The sequence below is a fragment of the Poromitra crassiceps genome (assembly GCF_964638095.1).
Source record: "Poromitra crassiceps genome assembly, chromosome: 9".
In the NCBI taxonomy this organism is placed as follows: Eukaryota; Metazoa; Chordata; class Actinopteri; order Beryciformes; family Melamphaidae; genus Poromitra; species Poromitra crassiceps.
In genome coordinates, this window is record NC_139630.1 from 40,028,615 (window position 1) to 40,048,285 (window position 19,671).

Genomic DNA, 19,671 nt, shown 5'->3' on the forward strand with positions numbered 1-19,671 from the left:
CGGCACCATAGAAATAGTTACAGAGGGATCCCCACCACCCCCCCGTCAAAATACCAAGAATAATCTAAAGAAAACACATACTACCAGCTATATCCTATTAACGTTTCTATATTTTGTAAAGACCTACTAATATAATAGGAGAGCTGTGTGTGTTTGCGTGAAATTTGGGGAAACACCAGGGGTCTGGAATGAATCTGCTGCGGGGGGCTACAGCGATATTTCATGTAGGCCAATCACAGCTCACGCTACTATATCACTGATGAGGTCATCAGTGATGATGTCATCAATGATGTAGAGTTGTATGACATCATACGTGATGCCATAAGTGGTGGGAGTTTAGGACTTGTAGCTATTACAGGACGAGGCTGAACTGTCTTGAGGATCCACCAGATGAGAAGTTCGAGCCATCGAGCAGCGAGGGAGGTCGGCGTGCTGACAGGAGGTTCGAGAGGTCTGGGCACACGGAGGTCGACTAGGAGAGCGAGGCGGCCGGAGGCGGCGGACCCCCGGGTCTGGAATTTAATATTCTGTGTCGTGAGCATGGACTTGTGAGAGGCAGCAGATGTCTGCCCGGAAAGCCAGTAGAAGAATTAGACTGGTACTGCACTAGGCTACTGTCACACGTGGAATTTCTACTCGACATTATCTAAAATAACACTGCCTCAGAAAAAACACAAGTCATATTTTTTTTTAGCAAGGCTGTAAAATTCCCTGCATTTTCATCTTTCAATCGCCGTCCTCCGCGACGAAGGGGGCGCTAGCGGGCCTCGGGCAGCAGGGTATTTGCATCTCGTAGGAGTGGCCCAAATGTTTCGACATCACCTCACCCACCCGGCGTGAACGACAGCGGCTAAAAAGCTAGATGGTTCTTCGACTCTCCAGCTACCCGTGGGATTTCACATTACACAGGGGTCAGACATCCAGTTATCTCACCGTAGAGCCAGACTACACCAACCATGGCTCTTTACGAATATGTCACTCAGGAGCAGCTGGCGGGCTTCGACAAATACAAGGTATGATTGATAGCTCGCCTCCTAGCTCGCCTCCTGGCTAGCTGTTGTTGAGCCGACAGCGTGTGAGTGCAGCGGCGGCTAGCTGTCACGATCCGCACACACATCCATGGGTCCGCAGGGTACCGAGAGCCGCGTCAAGCTAGTCAGAGACAACCACATTAATACCGGACACTCGTCCAATTAGCCTTCAAAATAAAACCTGTAGAACTTTGTTGTTTTTTCGTGTTAACAATAATTCGGTTCCCGTTACTAGTATTCTGCTTGTTCTGTTTTGTGGTTGGTTCTTTGTTTCTTTTACATAATGGCGTTTTACACAGGCTAATATGGATACCAATACAAACGTTGTAGAAATATAATACCTAATTGATGCTAAGTTAGCTTAATTGGGCTCGAGGTAACTTATGGGGTCAGTGACTTGCTCAAGGATAGTGGAGGGCGTAAACTGACATTGGTTGAAGGACAGTCGGGAGTTAAGGGGTTTATTCTGAAAAGTGGGGCCGTCACCGGACGTCGTGTTTCTTACGATGTCTTACTTGACACTGGTGCAAAGAAGCTAATGGTTAGCTAGCGACTCTTTCTTTCTGGTCACACATTTTGACAGATCACTCTGTCCCGTTATTATGGAGTTAGCCATCTCTCGTTAACGTTAGCTAACATCACATCCTCAGAAGAGCAAGGAAGCAAAGTAGCTAGCTAGGTGTAGGGAAACCAGTTGTAAGCCACACACCCGGCAATAAATGGGAGATTGACTTTGTGAACTTACATAACGTTACGGTTAGTCTTTATACAAGCCAGCGAGCTTGTATTTGTGGTGTTAAAAGCTCCAAAGCAGAAAATAATCATAAACTCGCCCTAAGTTGTTAACACCCACACACCCGTTGGTGTTGTCCAGTCCAAGATGTGTATCAGTGTGTCACCACCACCACAGATACAGAGAGTGCTGGCTTGTCTCCGGCCATGGAAGATTGCAGAAAATAGATCAGACTATTTCAAAGACCTCACAAGGCAAATCAAATTTGTTGCCAATCTAGAGGACAGGATATAACTAATATTTCACATAAAGCATTCCTGAGAATGGGAGATAATCAACACATGCAGTGTATCTCTTTGCATTCTGATATATGATAAGATATTGGATTAACTGCTCCGGGCATACTGACACTGACACTTTTGCTGTGCTTATGATAGTGTTGTATATTATGCCATGCAGATTGAAACAATAGTCGAGCTATTCATTAGGTCTCTTGAACCAATAACTGGAAAATGATTCTGTGTCAGTAAACCAGGGCACAAGGTCTGTGATAAATAAAATTGTTGACTGTAGCTGAGAAGCTTTTTATTTTTGCACACACAACTCCCCATTCATGTCTAGTGAATGTGCTTGGTTTCCTGCACCCCCGCCCCCCCCCCCATTATCTCTGGCTTTTTATTATTGTTGTGTTATTATTTTTTATGTTTTTCCTGATCACATTTCTAAAGCGCTCTGTGTGAAAAGAAGACACAAGCACACAGGCCATTCAGACTTCCTCTCTAACATGTCCTTCTTTGATTACCGTGTGAAACGGCTCCCTCGAGGAGGTTTTTTATCATGAGAAGCCTTCTTGCAATAATTGCTTTTAAAGTGGAGAACTCCATGTGCTTGCCACTGTGCCTTGAGCATCAGCGGCTAGAGAGAGAGAGAGAGAAGGGAGGAGGGGGGGAGGGACGACCGTGAATGGACGGATTGTAGACTGTATGTGAGATGGCTCACAAGTGCAGTCTCCGGTCACCACACACACACACACACACACACACGCGCGCACACAGTTGTAAAACTCATGAGAGCGTACGTAGGCCTTGAAACATTGTTCTATAGATTCTCTTGCTCTCTTTTTCATTCTGTCATCATCCCTTCTTCTTCTTCCTGCCTTTCTCCTCCTCACCAAGACTGCAGTGTGTGTGTGTGTGTGTGTGTGTGTGTGTGTGTGTGTGTGTGTGTGTGTGTGTGTGTGTGTGTGTGTGTGTGTGTGTGTGTGTGTGTGTGTTGTGGAGTGTGTCATTTGTGCTTTTGTGCAATGTGGGCCTGTGCGATTAGAGTTAAAGTGATAATCCTGATTCTTGATGTTTTCTGCTGTCATGATCATGATGATTGATCACATTGATTAGTCTTGATGATTTCAGGAACAAAGTGATTGTACTGCACTTTTGGCATTATACAACATCTTGACATCTATTCATGTACAGTGGATGAATTAAATGTTATTGTTGCCACTGTGTCAGTAGTCTTATGATTTAGTAATTGTGAAATTTAAAACCATGATAATAAGCGATCATACACAACAAGTAATTGTGCAGATCTGTATGTGTAAGAATGGATTCTGTTGGTTGGTTGCTGTTCTATTATATGAGCTAGGCTATATTTAAAGATGCGTTTATACAAAGCATTTCTGGAGCAGTTTATTTGAACTGGAGTGTTTACTCTTGTCGTCCAGTTCATTGAGGCAAGTAACAATGATGTCATTCGAACTCAGGTGGCACTCATTGACCGCATGCCTCGGCCCTCCTCCAAGCAAACTTGCGGTGCGGTTTGTTAGGAGTGACATCATAATCCAAACCAACTACAGGAAACGACCCAAAACATGTTGACATCTGATAGCCAGCAAGAAAGCCTATAGACGGTTTTCACCAGCTGCAACCCCACAGCATTTCCTTTTTCTCAGCTTCTTCTTCTGTGTTTTATGGCAGTTGGCATCCTTAAATGTTGCATTATTACCGAAACCTGAATTATATCAGCTTCACAGTGCGATGTGTCCACTTTCTAAGCTGTTCAGGGGAAAACACTGACATAGCCTACTTCTATTTCTATTTTTTATTTTTTTAAATGTAAAGATAGGCCTATGCGTGCAATAACGTACTGATAGTCAGCTTACTCTGTAACATGTTGCTTTTATTAGCCTCTCAGGCTAGCTCCGCGGACCAGACAACAACGCTTCCTACTAGACCCAGCGTGTGCACGTCTTTCTGACAGGGGTGGTTGTTATGGCAACTATCAACAACAATAACAACAACAACTACTAACTACTACAATACATAAAGACCGAAATAGGCTAACTTGTTAATGTGTCTGTCGGAGACACGGCCTAACGTTAACATTTAATATGAGCCGAATATCAGCCTGCGCTCAGCTATGTATACAGGAAGTAAACGGGATATCCAGGTGGGTTGTGATGGTTGTTATTTTTGTCAAGTTAAAACCGTCTATAGCATAACAAAATGAACAGAGGGCAAAGCGAGGTCTCGATTGTGTTCATACTCTTAACTGGTATGAACATCAGAAGGTAAATTACAGCAGAGTGCAGACCATGTGACATAGGCCCTGGTTCACAGTTGTAATAAGCCTAAACATAACAAAAAAAACAAATGCATTTTTTTCACTATGGTTCAGACCAAAAAAAAAAACTGTAGGTGTGATCTCACCCTAAACTGATGACATTTTGTCTCTTTGCAGTACAGCGCAGTGGATTCGAACCCCCTGTCTGTCTACGTCATGCACCCGTTCTGGAACTCTGTGGTGAAGGTGAGGAAGACCTGTTGTGTGTGTGTGTGTGTGCGTGTGTGCGTGCGTGTGTGCGTGTGTGTGTGTGCGCACGCGCCTCTTTGACGTATGCTAGTGAGAGCTACATCATTAATGAGGTTTCCAACCGACTGCTGAGATACTATAACAAGACAGACTCACTCACCGCCACCTCTCTCTTTGTCTCTGTACAGTCTGTTGATCGCTAACACAGCAATCCATTTCTCTCTCTCTCTCTCTCTCTCTCTCTCTCTCTCTCTCTCTCTCTCAGCCCATCGGTTGACTAGGTTTACTGTATAGGATCTCTTTCACACTCTACTCAAGTACCATCTCTCTCTCTCTCTCTCTCTCTCTCTTATCTGTGGTCATCTTAAGTACACTGATGTAAGAAAGTAGGAGTCTGATTGTGAGCCACTCTGATTATTGTAATAGTCTGTTCTGGACTAATGGAGATAGTGTTTTTTTTGTTTTTTATTTCTCTTACGCAGTTGCGCCTGATAATATGTGCTGATTCTACAAAATACCGTCATAAGTGGGTCAGCCAGTCCTTTGTGAACAGTATGTTTAGGCACTGATGCATCTATCTACAGTAGCTTCTGTATCAACTCTTTGTTTTTCATCTAGACGTGTGCTTGATGATGTCATCATGAAATCTTTTAGAGAAATTCACATCCATGTGCCTTATCTTGTTTTTCCCAGCATTTCTTTTCCTCTGACAGTCATGTCACCAAAGAGCGGCTTTAATTGCAGAGCCATAATTACTCTAGTCTAATCATTTAATTAATGTGTTATTATTATGTTATTATTGGTGATTATTGTGATTGATTTACAAACTAACCAACATGTTTATTAACTATTTATTCACTGTGTTTTTGCCTCTCTCCGCCTCTCCCTCTCTTCCCAGTTCCTCCCGACGTGGTTGGCTCCAAACCTCATTACATTCACAGGCTTCATGTTCCTCGTGTTGAACTTCCTCATGTTGGCCTTCTTCGACTTTGACTTCTACGCCTCTGGTGGGTCCACGTCCACGTCCACGTCCGCTGCACGTCACGTCTGTGTTTCTCTGCCAGTGTTTGGCTTGTACAGCAGCGGGCGGAGTTTTGACAACCAGTTGTCCCTTTTATTTTCCTTATTACATATCGAGATAACAAGGGGCAGGCGTTGGCGTGGCGACAAATGATCACCCTTTTAAATTGGGGCCGCCTGCCTGAAAGAGGGAGATGATTGTGTGTGTTTATGAGTGTGTTCATGAAAAGACAAAGTCCATCGCTCACTGAAACATGACAGCATAACAGAAGGCTCAAGGTTTATGGCCCCCACACACACACACACACACACACACACACACACACACACACACACACACACACACACACACACACACACACACACACACACAGAGTTCATTGACAATGTAGGCTGCTCAACAATACACCGTGAGGTGGGGCAAACACTCCCACCAACATGGCTTTCTATGTCGTTTTTTCTGAATGTGTGCATTGTTTGCGTTTCAGGTGAGATATATGTACACGTGCCGAGTTGGGTGTGGGTTGCTGCAGGGATCTTCAACTTCTTGGCCTACACGCTTGGTGAGTCCCGAGAATAAAAACATTGACCAAAACATTGACCCATAGAGGGCGAGGTGGAGCTGGGACTGATCCCAGTAATAACATGGACCTCTCTGGTCCGGGTGTGGCGAGGATTAGGAGGAATAAGATCATGAATGAATACCCACAAAATCCATTTACCAGAAAAACAAACGCTCCTACAAAGCAAACAAAAGGGCAACATGATCATTAAAAGGACAGTAAACCAATACGGAAGCAACTCGAAGCTAAACCGTGCCTTAAAGGTGCTTTCTTTTAAGGGCATAATGACCCTGTGGATGCCAGGCACAGCAAAGAAGGTCTGGGTGTGTCTGACTGCCACCATTAGAAAGGAAACAGCGTGGCGCTAGCCTCCGGGTTAGAGAAGCAGGCTGGAAAACGTGGGTGGGCAAAGTGAATGAGAAACACGTTCCACAACAACTGTCGAGGTGCCAGTGAGCAAGGCAAATGTTCCAGTGGAACCTAACCCAGTGGCCAACAGTAGAAGTGTGTGCTTCACTGGGAAGTTCCCAGCTCTCAGTGTGAATTAAGGTTAAAGCGAGGCGAATAAAACGCACAAAATTGCGAGGCGAATTTTGACCCACCTGACTGGTCACAGCAACAGATGTCGGAAGCGAATTTCTGAAAAATCGACCTTGGTCCGGAAAAATAAAAGCAGCAATATCGCTCAGCGAAACGTCGACATTGGTACTGTATGCACGGTTGCATTGACTGGATATAGGTTTTAAAAATAGTAAAATACAATTGACGTGCAAATTAGTCGCTCGATGGAGAGAAAAAAAGCCCCCGGTGTGTAAGGACCTTCACTGTGTGATTGTGAAGCAGGGTGTTGCTGAGATGTATTTGCAATCTTCAAAGCATCAAGTACAGTCTAGTTTGCAGCTAAAAATACCTGTAAAGCAGCTATGAGGAACTTTGATCCGGTTATGAAACGGTCTAAACGTAATACTGATGCCTCACAACTTACTGTACCTACATCAGCAAATCAGAAAAGTACACACGTTCTTTAATTAAGGTGTAGTACAGATACTTGTCTAAAAAAAGACTCTAGTAAAAGTAAAAATACTGATTCAACTTGTTTACTCAAGTAAAAGTTAAAAATGACAGGCTCTGAAATGTAATAAAGTATAAAAGTAAAAAAGTATTTCTCCCGGCTGTTTCGGTGCAAAGCTAACCGAACCTCACGTCATATCAAGACAAACAGAATTTCCGCACGCTGCGCGCACTCAATTCTAGGTTCGGGTTGTTTGTATGATTTTTCTGTTTTTTTGTATACAAGCTGCTCTAAATTCAATTGTGCCTTGTGGGATGAATAAAGGTGTTTGAAACCTGAATAGCAGCCGTCCTCCACATGTTACGTCCGTGTGTAACTGGTAGACATTTCTGTTCTGGCCGGTGATTGAAGCCGTGACGTCGACCTTATGCAGTAAATAAAACAGCGGGCTGCACGGTTTGAGGCGGGTCGGACAGCCCGGTGGAGACAGCGGGAGCAGCCACGCCGCGGTGTTGACCAAATGCAGTTTTTGGTCCAGGCAAACACTACCGTTTTTGTCCACAGGCGCCGCTACTATAAACACTAACCCTAACCCAAGTGAAAGTTCCCTGTAGCTGATTTAATAGACCCTTCTCACGGGGGATATTTTGTGTGGGAAAGGCAGGGTAAACACAAGTGCAAGCGAAACACTCAATGAGGGTTTCCAACTTCCATGACTGGAATGTGGAAACCCTCATTAGTGTTTTGCTCGCACCTGTGTTTATTCTGCCTTTTCGACACAAAATGGCCCCCATTAAAAGGGTCTATTGAACATCAGCAGACACACACAGCTAATTGCACATAATACACAATCATTATTTATGTATTTATTTATTAATTCATTCCATTGTATGTCATTTATTATGCCTGTGTGGTAGGTTGGTCAGTTGGGAGGTCTAGAGTTAAATAAGCTTCTCTATGCATGTGTGTCAGTAAATGTGCATAAAGTGGAGGCTGTTGTGTCCACGTAATCTCTGCCTCATTTGATTTGATCTTTCTTTATATCCAGATTGTGAAATCCCTTCTCTCAGTTGCCTGTGTGTGTGTGTGTTTGTGTGTTTTGCACAACACATCAATCACAAAGACATCAGTACAGCCAGAGGAGGGGGGGGGGATTATATATTGTGAATAAACTCTGTTTAACCTTGAACTACAGCCTTGCATCAAAGGAGAATCAAATCAATATAAAAAGTTTATAAGCGTTGGGCATTGAAACAAATAAATGTTGTAGCAATTTCCATTGAGACTGGGTTCCTCCTCGTTCACAAAACATTTCCATATGTGTGGAATGGATAAGATGAGCACAGCCCAGATGAGTTGCTGTGAAAGCCAATTTAATAGTGGGAAGTAGGAATGCATCTGTTTTCAAGAAGCGTGTAGTTGTGTTGGTCTGGGTACGGGCTCGCTAAATTCAAATGTATTTAACTTGGTAAAGCGTGTAGTTCTGTTGGTCTGGGTACGGGCTCGCTAAATTCAAATGTATTTAACTTGGTAAAGCATGTAGTTCTGTTGGTCTGGGTACGCGCTCGCTAAATTCAAATGGATTTAACTTGGTAACGGCACTTTTTTTCTTCTTCTTCCTTTCACATTCCACTGTGTTGCATCTGTTGTCAGTGGACTCATATTTCAATGGGCAAAGTCACAATGTGGAATACAACTGCTCACACACGACACTGCAAGGCCTCCAGTAATGCACCGGCGGTAACGTTTCGAAACGCACCGCCCACAGGATGTGACTGCTTCTTCTTCAGACTGAAGAAGAAGCAGTCACCCTGCTTCTTCTTCAGACTGAAGAAGAAGCAGTCAGCCTGCACGAAACGTTACCACTCATCTTCTTCAGGCTGAAGAAGAAGCAGTCACTCTGCTCGAAACGTTACCGCCTCTTTTCTTCAGACTGAAGAAGAAGCAGTCAGCCTGCACGAAACGTTACCGCCGCTCTTCTTCAGACTGAAGAAGAAGCAGTCACTCTGCTCGAAACGTTACCACCGGTGCATTAAAAGAAGTTAACTGGAGCCTTTGCAGTGTGCGAGCTGTTTTATTCCACTTTACAGTTTGTCTTTCTCTAGCTCTGCACCTGCCCGATTGGGCTGGGATGTGCGTCACAATGTGGCCCTCCCTCTCCAGTGAGGGGAGAAAAAAATCATCAGAATGACAAGTATACATGTCTGTGTGTTCCTGCATATGTCCTCACATATTCAAGTATTTAATAACCTCTGTCTCTGTGTTTGTTTTCCATTCTTTTTGTGCAGACGGTGTAGATGGTAAGCAGGCACGCCGTACCAGTTCCTCCACGCCACTGGGGGAGCTGTTTGACCACGGCTTGGACAGCTGGGCCTGCGTGTTCTTCGTGGTCACCGTCTACTCCATATTTGGGCGTGGGGAGAGCGGCGTGGGCGTGCGCACGCTCTACTACATCCTGTGGGTGGTGCTGTTCTCCTTCATCCTGTCCCACTGGGAGAAATACAACACTGGGATCCTGTTCCTGCCCTGGGGGTACGATATCAGCCAAGTGGTAAGTTCACACACTGTACATACAGTACACACACACACTCACTCTCACACACATACACATACACAAAGGGGCTGTCGCGTTTTCAGACTCTTTTCGTTCAGCGTGTTGAGTTAGATTTGCTGATAAATATTAGGCTATTTTGACTGTCTTGTTTCCATGTTATCATATAGAACAAACCCCTCTGATAGTGGGGAATCTGATTATGAAGTACATCTGAGACATGTGAGACAGGAGGCACCAGGGCTTATGGGAAATATAGTCTTTATTTTTGAGTAATTGTTTATGGTAATTACCATAATGCCAAGGTATCACACTTAATTTGACAATGATACACATAGCACCTTTAAATGGTAATTTAAGTCATCCTCATTTCTCTTTCTCACACACACACACACACACACACACACACACACACACACACACACACGTGGGATGTGAAATAACCTGTAATACAAAGCCCCAGATGATTTCTATCCAAGAGAACTCTGCCAGTAAACGTCAGTCTTCTAATATCTCTTTCCAGACTATCTCCATTGTTTACATTATCACTGCCGTGGTCGGCGTGGAAACGTGGTACCAGCCAATCGTGTGGCACGACTTCCTCTACAGAGACCTTTTCACCGTTATGATCCTGGGTGAGCTGTGATTGGTCACTCTGTCCCGCTGTCAGTCACGGTGACCTCTCATTGGTCACTTTTGTTTAAACTTACCGTATATGCTTAGTATATACTGTATATATATATATATATCTATTCACTTGAGCAATGCAGCTGTGCTCTGCTAATAGCTTGTGTCTGCTGATTTCCAGCCTGTTCCTTCACTGTGACCTTACCCATGAGCCTCTACAATGTTCTAAAGTAAGTGGACAAGTTTGAGTTGCGTGCCTTTGGTCAGAAGCTTTTGTTATTTCCCACAGTGCTGTGAAGTAGGGTTGCATCAAGAATCGGTTCCAAAAAGAGAATCCATTCTGCCTAATTGATTCCTTAAAGGAGAATTTCGGTTTTTTTGAACCTGGAGCCATTTCCTGGCATTAATTATGATTTGGCCACTCACCTAGCGATGTCTGCAGCGTTTCTGGGCGTCCTAGCGTTGTTTTGAGATCAATATCGTCCAAGTCAGTCGTAAAATGGAGTTGATTTGGGGCCAAGTGGTAGCCTGTATTTCCTGCATCTAAATAGCTATTTTTCTTCCCGTTTTCGCCACATATCGCCGTAATCTGATCCGTCAACATCCAGCCGAGTGTTATTTCACCCCAGGCTGTTTCCTGGAGTGCACAGGGATCAAATTACCTCAAACGTGATCTAGGTCACCAAGTCTCGTGAAGTCCCGCGATACTTTCCTGTCGACTGGCCAAATACAGGCAGGACGCTTTGCGGTCGTGGTTTTAGCGTAACCTATGTGGGTTATGCCAAACCCCACATAGGTTACGCCAAACCCCACATAGGTTACGCTAAAACCACGACCGCAAAGCGTCCTGCCTGTATTTGGCCAGTCGACAGGAAAGTATCGCGGGACTTCACGAGACTTGGTGACCTAGATCACGTTTGAGGTAATTTGATCCCTGTGCACTCCAGGAAACAGCCTGGGGTGAAATAACACTCGGCTGGATGTTGACGGATCAGATTACGGCGATATTTGGCGAAAAAGGGAAGAAAAATAGCTATTTAGATGCAGGAAATACAGGCTCACACTTGGCCCCAAATCAACTCCACTTTACGACTGACTTGGACGCTATTGATATCAAAACAACGCTAGGACGCCCAGATACGCCGCGGGGATCGCCTGGTGAGTGGACAAATCATAATTAATGGCAGGAGATGGCTCCAGGTTCGAAAAAACCGAAATTCTCCTTTAACAAATGCTGTGTGCAGAACATACCGTACTTGAAATCCGAGTCCCCACCCATTCATATTAAGTGCCGCACACGGACTGCTATATTAAAGGTCCTTACACATCAAGAGCGATGCGAATATACGGCACGAAATTGCGATGTGAGTTTTGACCCACCTGTCAATCACAGCCACAGATGTGTACACGTCGGAAGCGAATTTCTAAAAAATCGACCGTGGTTCGAAAAAATAAACACCGCAATAACGCTGGGCGAAACTTCGCCGTTGGTATGCATGGTTGCATTGACTGATATAGGTTCGGAAAATATTATTGACGTGCGAATTAATCGCACGAAAAAAAACGTGCTTGGTGTGTAAGGACCTTTAGTGTTAATTTAAAATTGTATACAAAAAATTATAAACTGTTTGTTTATAAAAGTTCAGAATAAATGGCAAACAATATTATGAATATGACTAATGGTTTAAAACAATCCTGTGAAATACGCATGTGACCTCTTTTGGCGAGATTCGGAAGAATCGGAATAGTTAAAAGTCCAAATCCAAACCCTACTGTGTCCTCACCCCCTCTGCTCTGCAGGGGACACCGCAGTAACACTCTGAAGCACAGCAGTCTGTACGAAGCCTTCCTGCCCTTCCTCTCGCCCGTCCTCCTCTTCCTCCTCTCCACCGTCTGGGTGCTCTTCTCTCCATCCGACATCATCCAGCAGCAGCCCAGGATCTTCTACCTCATGGTGGGGACAGCCTTCGCCAACGTCACCGTGAGTCACACACACACAGGACACACATACTCTCATGATGGCTTGCTCTCTCTTCTGGGCTTTAGACCCGTGGTTCTCAACGTAGGGTCCGGGGACCACCCTCCTTGAATGGATTCCAGGATGTCCCCAGCAAATTTACAAGATCTTCACACTATTAGAACTATTAGAAGATGTAGGACAGCGGTTCACAACCTTTTCCAACTCATGGCACACTTGGAAATCTCCAAAATGTTTGTGGCCCACATCTGACTGTAAACAGTAGGCCAAATAATGCCTTCTCAGAGCAGTTTATTTGAACGATAAACGGAGGAATCAGAAACTAAAAGTGAGGGGCTGTCACTTCCTGCTTTTCTCAAAAACATTAATGACGGCCCCAGCACTAGAACACCTAAACGGATTGGAAGCTGGAAACCCTCATTAATTTTTTATGCCTTTTAGACACAAAATGGCCACTGTGAAAAAGGTAAAACGCCACTTGCAATACCTTTGCGGCCCACAGGTTGGGAATGGCTGATGTAGGAAAATGACTACCATATTTTGATCATGTTTCACTGTTGTCGCTCAACCAACAACACAAGCTCTGCCCATTGGTGCCAACCATTTCAGTCGGAGCGGAAGGCTCCCTCTGTGTTACCGCTGTCGCTAGCTAGCAAGCTCGCAACCTACATGCTGAAAATGGAAAGTTTTGACAAAAGTTTGGATTGTGCAATAAAGCAGGCCTGCTTGGTACTTTCGGTGGATGGTTGTGAAGATAAAGGAGCTTTTTCTCCTTCCCACTATGCCAGAACGAGAGTGAGTTGAGCCAGACTCTCTCCTGCGCTGACTACCTCCTGTGTGGAGATACATGTAGTCTGGCAAGCGAGACTAGGTCCTCCACTGCTGTAGACAGCATAGCGCACACAATCCACACGCTCCTGCATACTATGTGTAAGTGTGTTGTGTTGTGTTTTTAGTTGATGATGTATTTGTTGATCTTGCAGTGTAAGCTGATCGTGTGTCAGATGAGTAACACACGTTGCCAGCAGCTGAGCTGGCTATTGTTGCCCATGGCAACAGTAGTGTTGTTAGCTGTGACCGGGATAGTTGCCAACGAGACTCTGCTGCTGTACCTGTGGACGACTGTTGTCGTACTGGCACACATACACTACGGTGTATCAGTGGTAAGAGCGCACACGCACACACACGCGCACACACACACACACACACACACACACACACAGTGGCTCTCTTAGATAAAAGTACATCTCTAAAAAGTCATCTGTTTAGGCATTGAGCGATCCCTTTTATATTCAGGTTGACAACGGTGTATTTATTATTATTGTTATTATTATTATTGTTATTATTATTATTATTTACTTAAAAAAGCACCCTAAAAAAACTTAAATAAAGTTTATAAAAAAAAACAAAAAAAAAACGGGGATATGACTTGTTCAAACGATAGCAGAGATAGTTTACTATGGTGGTGAAAGTTGTTTTTATCTTCATTATTATGTAGATGATTTAATTTAATATATTACAGTGGCTTTCTCAAATGGATCGCAGGCCTTCTTCTGGTGGGTTAGTTATCACATGTTAATGAGACTGGGTTTCAGGTCATTTAGATCCTGCTGTAAATATTTCCAGAACCTCTGATGTAAATTACACAAACTGTACAAACGCATTTGAGTGAGGTGGAAAATAACATTCTCCCTCTCCTTCACTGGCCTTGCTAGGTGCATCAGCTCAGCGACCACTTCAAGATATACGCTTTTTCCCTGAAGAAGCCCAACATTGACTGACAGGACGAGGAGCGAATCGGCTTGAAAGGAGCGGAGGTTTAGGCCCCTCCCTCCGAGACTAACCGACACGTCACTCTCATCACCACGGAAACCGCATCCCCTCCCCCTCCATCCACACGGACACTTCAAGTGGAGTGGGCTGTGGCCCCGTTTTCCACTGTACCCAACACACACACACACACACACACACACACACACATATACACCCTGTGACCGCCCAAAAACTAAGGACATTCCTAACCAACCAAACTCTGGTCTTGACCATGGGGGCGGGACCAGGGGCTCTGGCTTCCGTCATTGGTGATTGGCTAATTTGGTTGAGCCAATGAGGTGCGTTTGTTTCCTACGGAAATGTGCTTCAGTCGTGAGGACAGGAACCCAGACCAGCCACCCACACCCACATGCATACATACATACATACGTACGTACATACGTGTACATAAAATTCTGCTTTCATGCAGATATTCTATATTTAGTGGCACAAGCATAGCCACATTACACACACGTGAAAACAAACACATTCACACAGTTGCACTCACGTAGTATTATGAATGTACAGTATATGATTGCCTTGGGGAAACGCCATTTCAGTTGGATTCAGTGAAAGAGAAGGGGCCTCTTGTAGCGCTGCTCAAACCTGATCAAACCTCTAAATCCTGACCTTTGACCCGGCTCACACAGGCACACCTGTGTCCACGGTTTGAAGGTTCACTCTCCCTAATCACCTTTTTATGATCGGATGATTTGCTGGTGGAAAACGCCGGGATATATCTAATTAGTATTTAACTATATATACAGTATATATGCGTTGTCATTTAAGGATTTTTTGGGGTAGTTTTATTTTTAAAACCAAAACGAAATGAAGACGATTACTCCGGTAAAACATTGTAATAATAACTTCCCATTTATGAATTACACACGGCTCTGTGGTGAGAGTTGTCACGAGTTAACACAGCGGTAGATATATTGACTAATCAGGGGCAGAATTGACCAGGGGTACACCTTTGACCTTTTGAACTCTACTGACCTCCTGTCTGAGCACTGACCTCCAGGCTCTCCCTACCCTCCGAGGTGTCGTGTCAACATGCTGATTCACTCTTTAATTTTGGGGGGGTTTTCTTCTTCTTCTTTTTTAATACATATATTTGTGTTTGTGTTTGTGTTGCCGGGGCGAGTGTGTGCGTGTGTGTGGTTTAGTTGCACAGCGCTTGAATGAAGAGTGCGTCCAAAAGCCCTTAATGGAGCGGACTCATTCTGAGGGAACAAGCCGTCTCGCACAGGACACTGCAAACGCCACAATCCCCCGCCTGGCGTCGCCCTCTACTGCTCACACAATGTTACTGTCACACCTTTTATACCGTCTGTCGAATACCTGTGCTTTTCTTTAAAAAAAACAACAACAACTCTGCTTTAGTAGCTTTTTTTTGTCAGTACGTTAAACACTGTTCTCTTCCGTTTTTGTGATTGTTCAACACTGTTTCCACGGCGATGGCGGCCATACGGCTGCTGATGAGTCAAATGAGGCAAGCAAGCCAGGCGTTAGATTTGTCTGTCACTTAGCTTCTCTGCAAAAAGATGTGGTTCATTTTGATGTTCCTTATTGCCAACGTAGAAAATTTGTCAGTCTGGTGACTCTGGGTCATAGTTTGGAGAAAGTCAGTAATTTTGTGTCATCTCTGGCCCTCGCAAGGCCCTCTGGGCCCTGCTGCGGGGAAGGGAAGAGCCTGTTTGACGTGCGAGGACTCTCCCTCTGCTTCAGCTCTCCACTATCTGTTGGCTGGAGACAGAGGACAGAAAAAAAAGAGAAAATGGCTGAATGTTCCAACTACATTCTAGTGCTTGACTCGGGCAGGCCTCAATATTTGAGCTTATCATCTGCCCAATCCTGAATTTAGCCCAAAGGATTGAGCATTTAGTGAGGAGCCCAAACCTGACTAAAGTCGCAAATTTCTATTAATTTTCTAGTCATGAATTGTTACTAACTTTATTCTTCAACAATACTTTTACACCCCAGTCTACACCCCGAGCTCCAATAGACTCTACTCAGACTCAACCATGGGGTAAAAAAAAATGTTTTGAATTAGTCTTAAAATTAACCTGAATTTTGGTTCTTGGGAATGTCTTACTGTCTGTGAACAATAAGTTGGGAGTTTTCTCATGTTTTTGAATGTTACCCGGCTGTGTGTAATCCCCCTGTGTGTAACGGTTATAATCTTTAACCAGTCTCTTTCAGATTGCCAGCAGGAAAAGTGATGTGATAGGTTATGAATACAGGATGCATTAGAAATGTGAGATACACGGGGGGCCTCATTCACAAAAATGTACTTTTGTACAGCTTGATTCTCTTAAATTGTGCTTATGCGTTTTTAGAAATGAACTGAAACTTGAATACATCAATTTTACAGAGTGGGACCACCCATTTGATTGCGGTACTCCCTCATTGAGATACAGATGTTGACACAGCTATCACCACTAGGGGGGATGCAAGATCCAACTTTACTGCCATGATGCATAACAGAGTATAGAGGCCCGGTTTGGTTTGCACGCTGCACACTCCTCCCTCAAAAGTTGCAATACCTCTGCAGTGCAGCTGAAGCCTGTACACCAAATCTCTTACCTGGCATGGAGCTGGAACAGGCTACACATTTTCTATATTAGTACTTTGTAAGTCAGTTTCCACATAAGCACACTGTAAGTATTGAATCTGATTTGAGACTTTTTTTTTTTTTAATCAATGAGGCCCCACACACCTGGGACTTTGAAGACTATAGGAATAGTTTGTAGCGACGTGACGACAACTGTGGAACTGTGAATGAGATTTTGCCCCCCAAACGGTTTCGCTCAGGCAAGCCGTTTTGGCGGCAGGGTGTATGCACTGTATGGGTTTATGTGCAGATCCATGTATGCATGTCTCGTAGTGTATGTGTGTGTATTCTCTGTATGTGTGGACAGCTGTGTAAATACATACTGTATATTATTTCTTCATTTTATTTTTTGTTTTAACATGAATTCTGAGTGGGATTGTAATCAGGTGGGCTGACCTCTCGACTCGAACATGGGGCTCAGATGGGACTGGTGAACTGGTAGACCAGGGGGGGGGGGATGCCAATCGGCAGCCATCGTTCTTGTCGGCCTGGTACCCTGCAAAGCGATGTTTTTCGTTAAAGAAAATGTCTAAGGAGCAGCTCTTAGACATTTTAATCATATACTTGAAATGCTCTTAATATGTTGTTATGGCATGGAGGGAAATTCTCATCTCCCCTGCTTTACTGGCTGATTGGGATGTTGCCCAGGTCTTTTCTCTGGGATGAGTGGGAGAGGAGACTACAGAAAATGTTCACTGTAACGAGGGATTTCATATTTTATTAAGAAACCAAAAAAAAAGCTAATTGGGTGAGAAAATGTTAGTTGATTCATGAATTTCCTTGAAGCAAGTTAAAAGAAACTACGGAAATCAGGCACTTTATGAAACCAGTTAAATTCTCTCACCAAATTAGCAGATTTAATATTTTGTTAAAAAAAAAAAGCATTCCTTCACAGTTGATTTCATGGACATTTTTTATAGTCTGGTCCTCGACAGTCGACTTCACCCACCACACCATAGAAAAACAGTCTGAATCACCCTGGATCAAGCAAGCCGTTCAATCTGTGACTGTGTTGTATAACGCTGGCCTGGGACAGACTCCAGGGCTTCCATATGACTAATTATGATGTTGTATTTAACCAGTGAAAGCAAGGACTGTCCAGAAACAAATAAAAGTACATTTTTCTTTAACCACTTTTCTGTGTGGCAGCCAGAGGTTTGAACCAGCTCTTGCTCAAGTCAACTGATGAGGGTCGACTAATGCATACAGTTCCTGTAAAGTCCACCAGGGACCAGCAGAGAGTGGCTTGTGTTATGGTCCACTCCTTTCATAATCATTGTTATTATAGGTGACTATCCACATTTTAGGCATAAGTGTTGTCTTTTCCTGGTTTTAAAGGCTGCATTACAGTAAAGCGATGTCATTTTCTGAACTTACCAGACTGTTCTAGTTGTTCTATTATTTGCCTTTACCCACTTAGTCATTATATCCACATTGATATAATGGTGATCATTTATCAAAAAGCACCAATAGTCACCCCTACAATATTAATATAGAAAGGCAGAAAATATATTATATTAATAATATCGATAATGTTATCAAGGTTTGATATTTGTTTGGTCACAAATATTGTGATATTTGATTTTGTCCATGTGACTTTGACTTACAACTGAACATTTACCCCACTTGTAGAAAATACAGGCATATATATCATGTATCACCGTTCAGCCTAAAAATACAGATATGATTTTTTTTTGGTCCATAATAATGCCCAGCTACAGTATATGATGGAGGAAGTGGGCTGTAGCTCACCCACATAATATGGATGTGGTGCACAAGGTTGTTGATTCAATCCCTGCACCAGGCTCTGGCTTCAGAAATGTTCACTTTATAAACGGGTGACTGTAAGATGCCAGCAGTGATGCTTCTTTATCATCAGTAATTTGAACACTGATAGAAATATGCTGATGATCGCATACTGGACATTTCCTGGCTCTAGCTTAGTCAGATAAATGTTTGGTGTGTAGTTGGTCACTGGTTCAAATCCCACCTGCCTCACTCTTTACGCTTTCAAATCTGATGCCAAAGCCCAAACTGAGAAATCTAGACACAGTCTAGATGTGTTTCCTGTTTTACGCCCGGCGGCTATGTGTATGTTCATCAATCACAAAATAATTGCAAGGTCTTCTTAAGCCCAATTAGTACACCGGGCCCAGGTGCACCCAATCAGCCTAATGACCCCAACACCAGGCTCCTGCAAGACGGGGCCAGGAGAGTGGGAGGGTCGTCACAAAAGCTAAAATCTTAGATGGGAGACCCTGGGACAAAATCTTATCAAATGGGCGGTTTGCGGTCTAATTTGTGTCAGTTTAGGGGTCCTTGACCACTGGTCTAGTCTAGCCTAGTGGATACAGAAACTGTCCTTCGACCAAGTGCTCAAGAAGAGTCAAGTGCAAATATCCATGTTATTAAGCATCTACCCTGCTGAAGTGTCCTTGAGCAAGGCATGTAATCACTACCAGTTCCATGGTAGCAAGCAAAAAAATGCCTAATGGATGAATAAGGAATCACTTTATTAACATTGAACTGCACTGCATCAAGCCTTCAGCAGATGGCGCTGTAGATCAATGGATTTTAAGGCCTATAGGCTACATGATTTTCTACTGTCTGTTTTTTGGTTTCTTTGCAGTCGAGAGCCAGCAGGTCACTAAAGATTCAAATGGGAGGACTGGTGTGTGTGTGTGTGTGTGTGTGTGTGTGTGTGTGTGTGTGTGTGTGTGTGTGTGTGTGTGTGTGTGTGTGTGTGTGTGTGTGTGTGTGTGTGTGTGTGTGTGTGTGTGTGTGTGTGTGTGTGTGTGTGTGTGTGTGTGTGCGTGCGTGGGTGGGGGTATGGTCATCAACATGATCCATTGTTATGGTTTTGTCCAGAGTATGAACAAGCGTTATATAACGGTGCTAAACTTAACACCTGTGCCTTCCCTC

The 19,671-nt window shown here is 43.9% G+C and overlaps 1 protein-coding gene across 1 annotated transcript; it reads left to right on the forward strand.

Annotated features, from left to right (window-relative positions):
• Nucleotides 1-874: 874 nt before the first annotated feature.
• On the forward strand, nucleotides 875-17,843 carry selenoi (selenoprotein I). Its single transcript, XM_083642702.1, has 10 exons — nucleotides 875-1,013; nucleotides 4,501-4,569; nucleotides 5,471-5,579; nucleotides 6,081-6,155; nucleotides 9,456-9,718; nucleotides 10,242-10,353; nucleotides 10,527-10,575; nucleotides 12,146-12,326; nucleotides 13,307-13,486; nucleotides 14,039-17,843. The coding sequence occupies exons 1-10, from the start codon at nucleotides 957-959 to the stop codon at nucleotides 14,144-14,146; spliced, it is 1,203 nt and encodes a 400-aa protein (XP_083498828.1). The 5' UTR covers nucleotides 875-956; the 3' UTR covers nucleotides 14,147-17,843.
• Nucleotides 17,844-19,671: the final 1,828 nt, after the last annotated feature.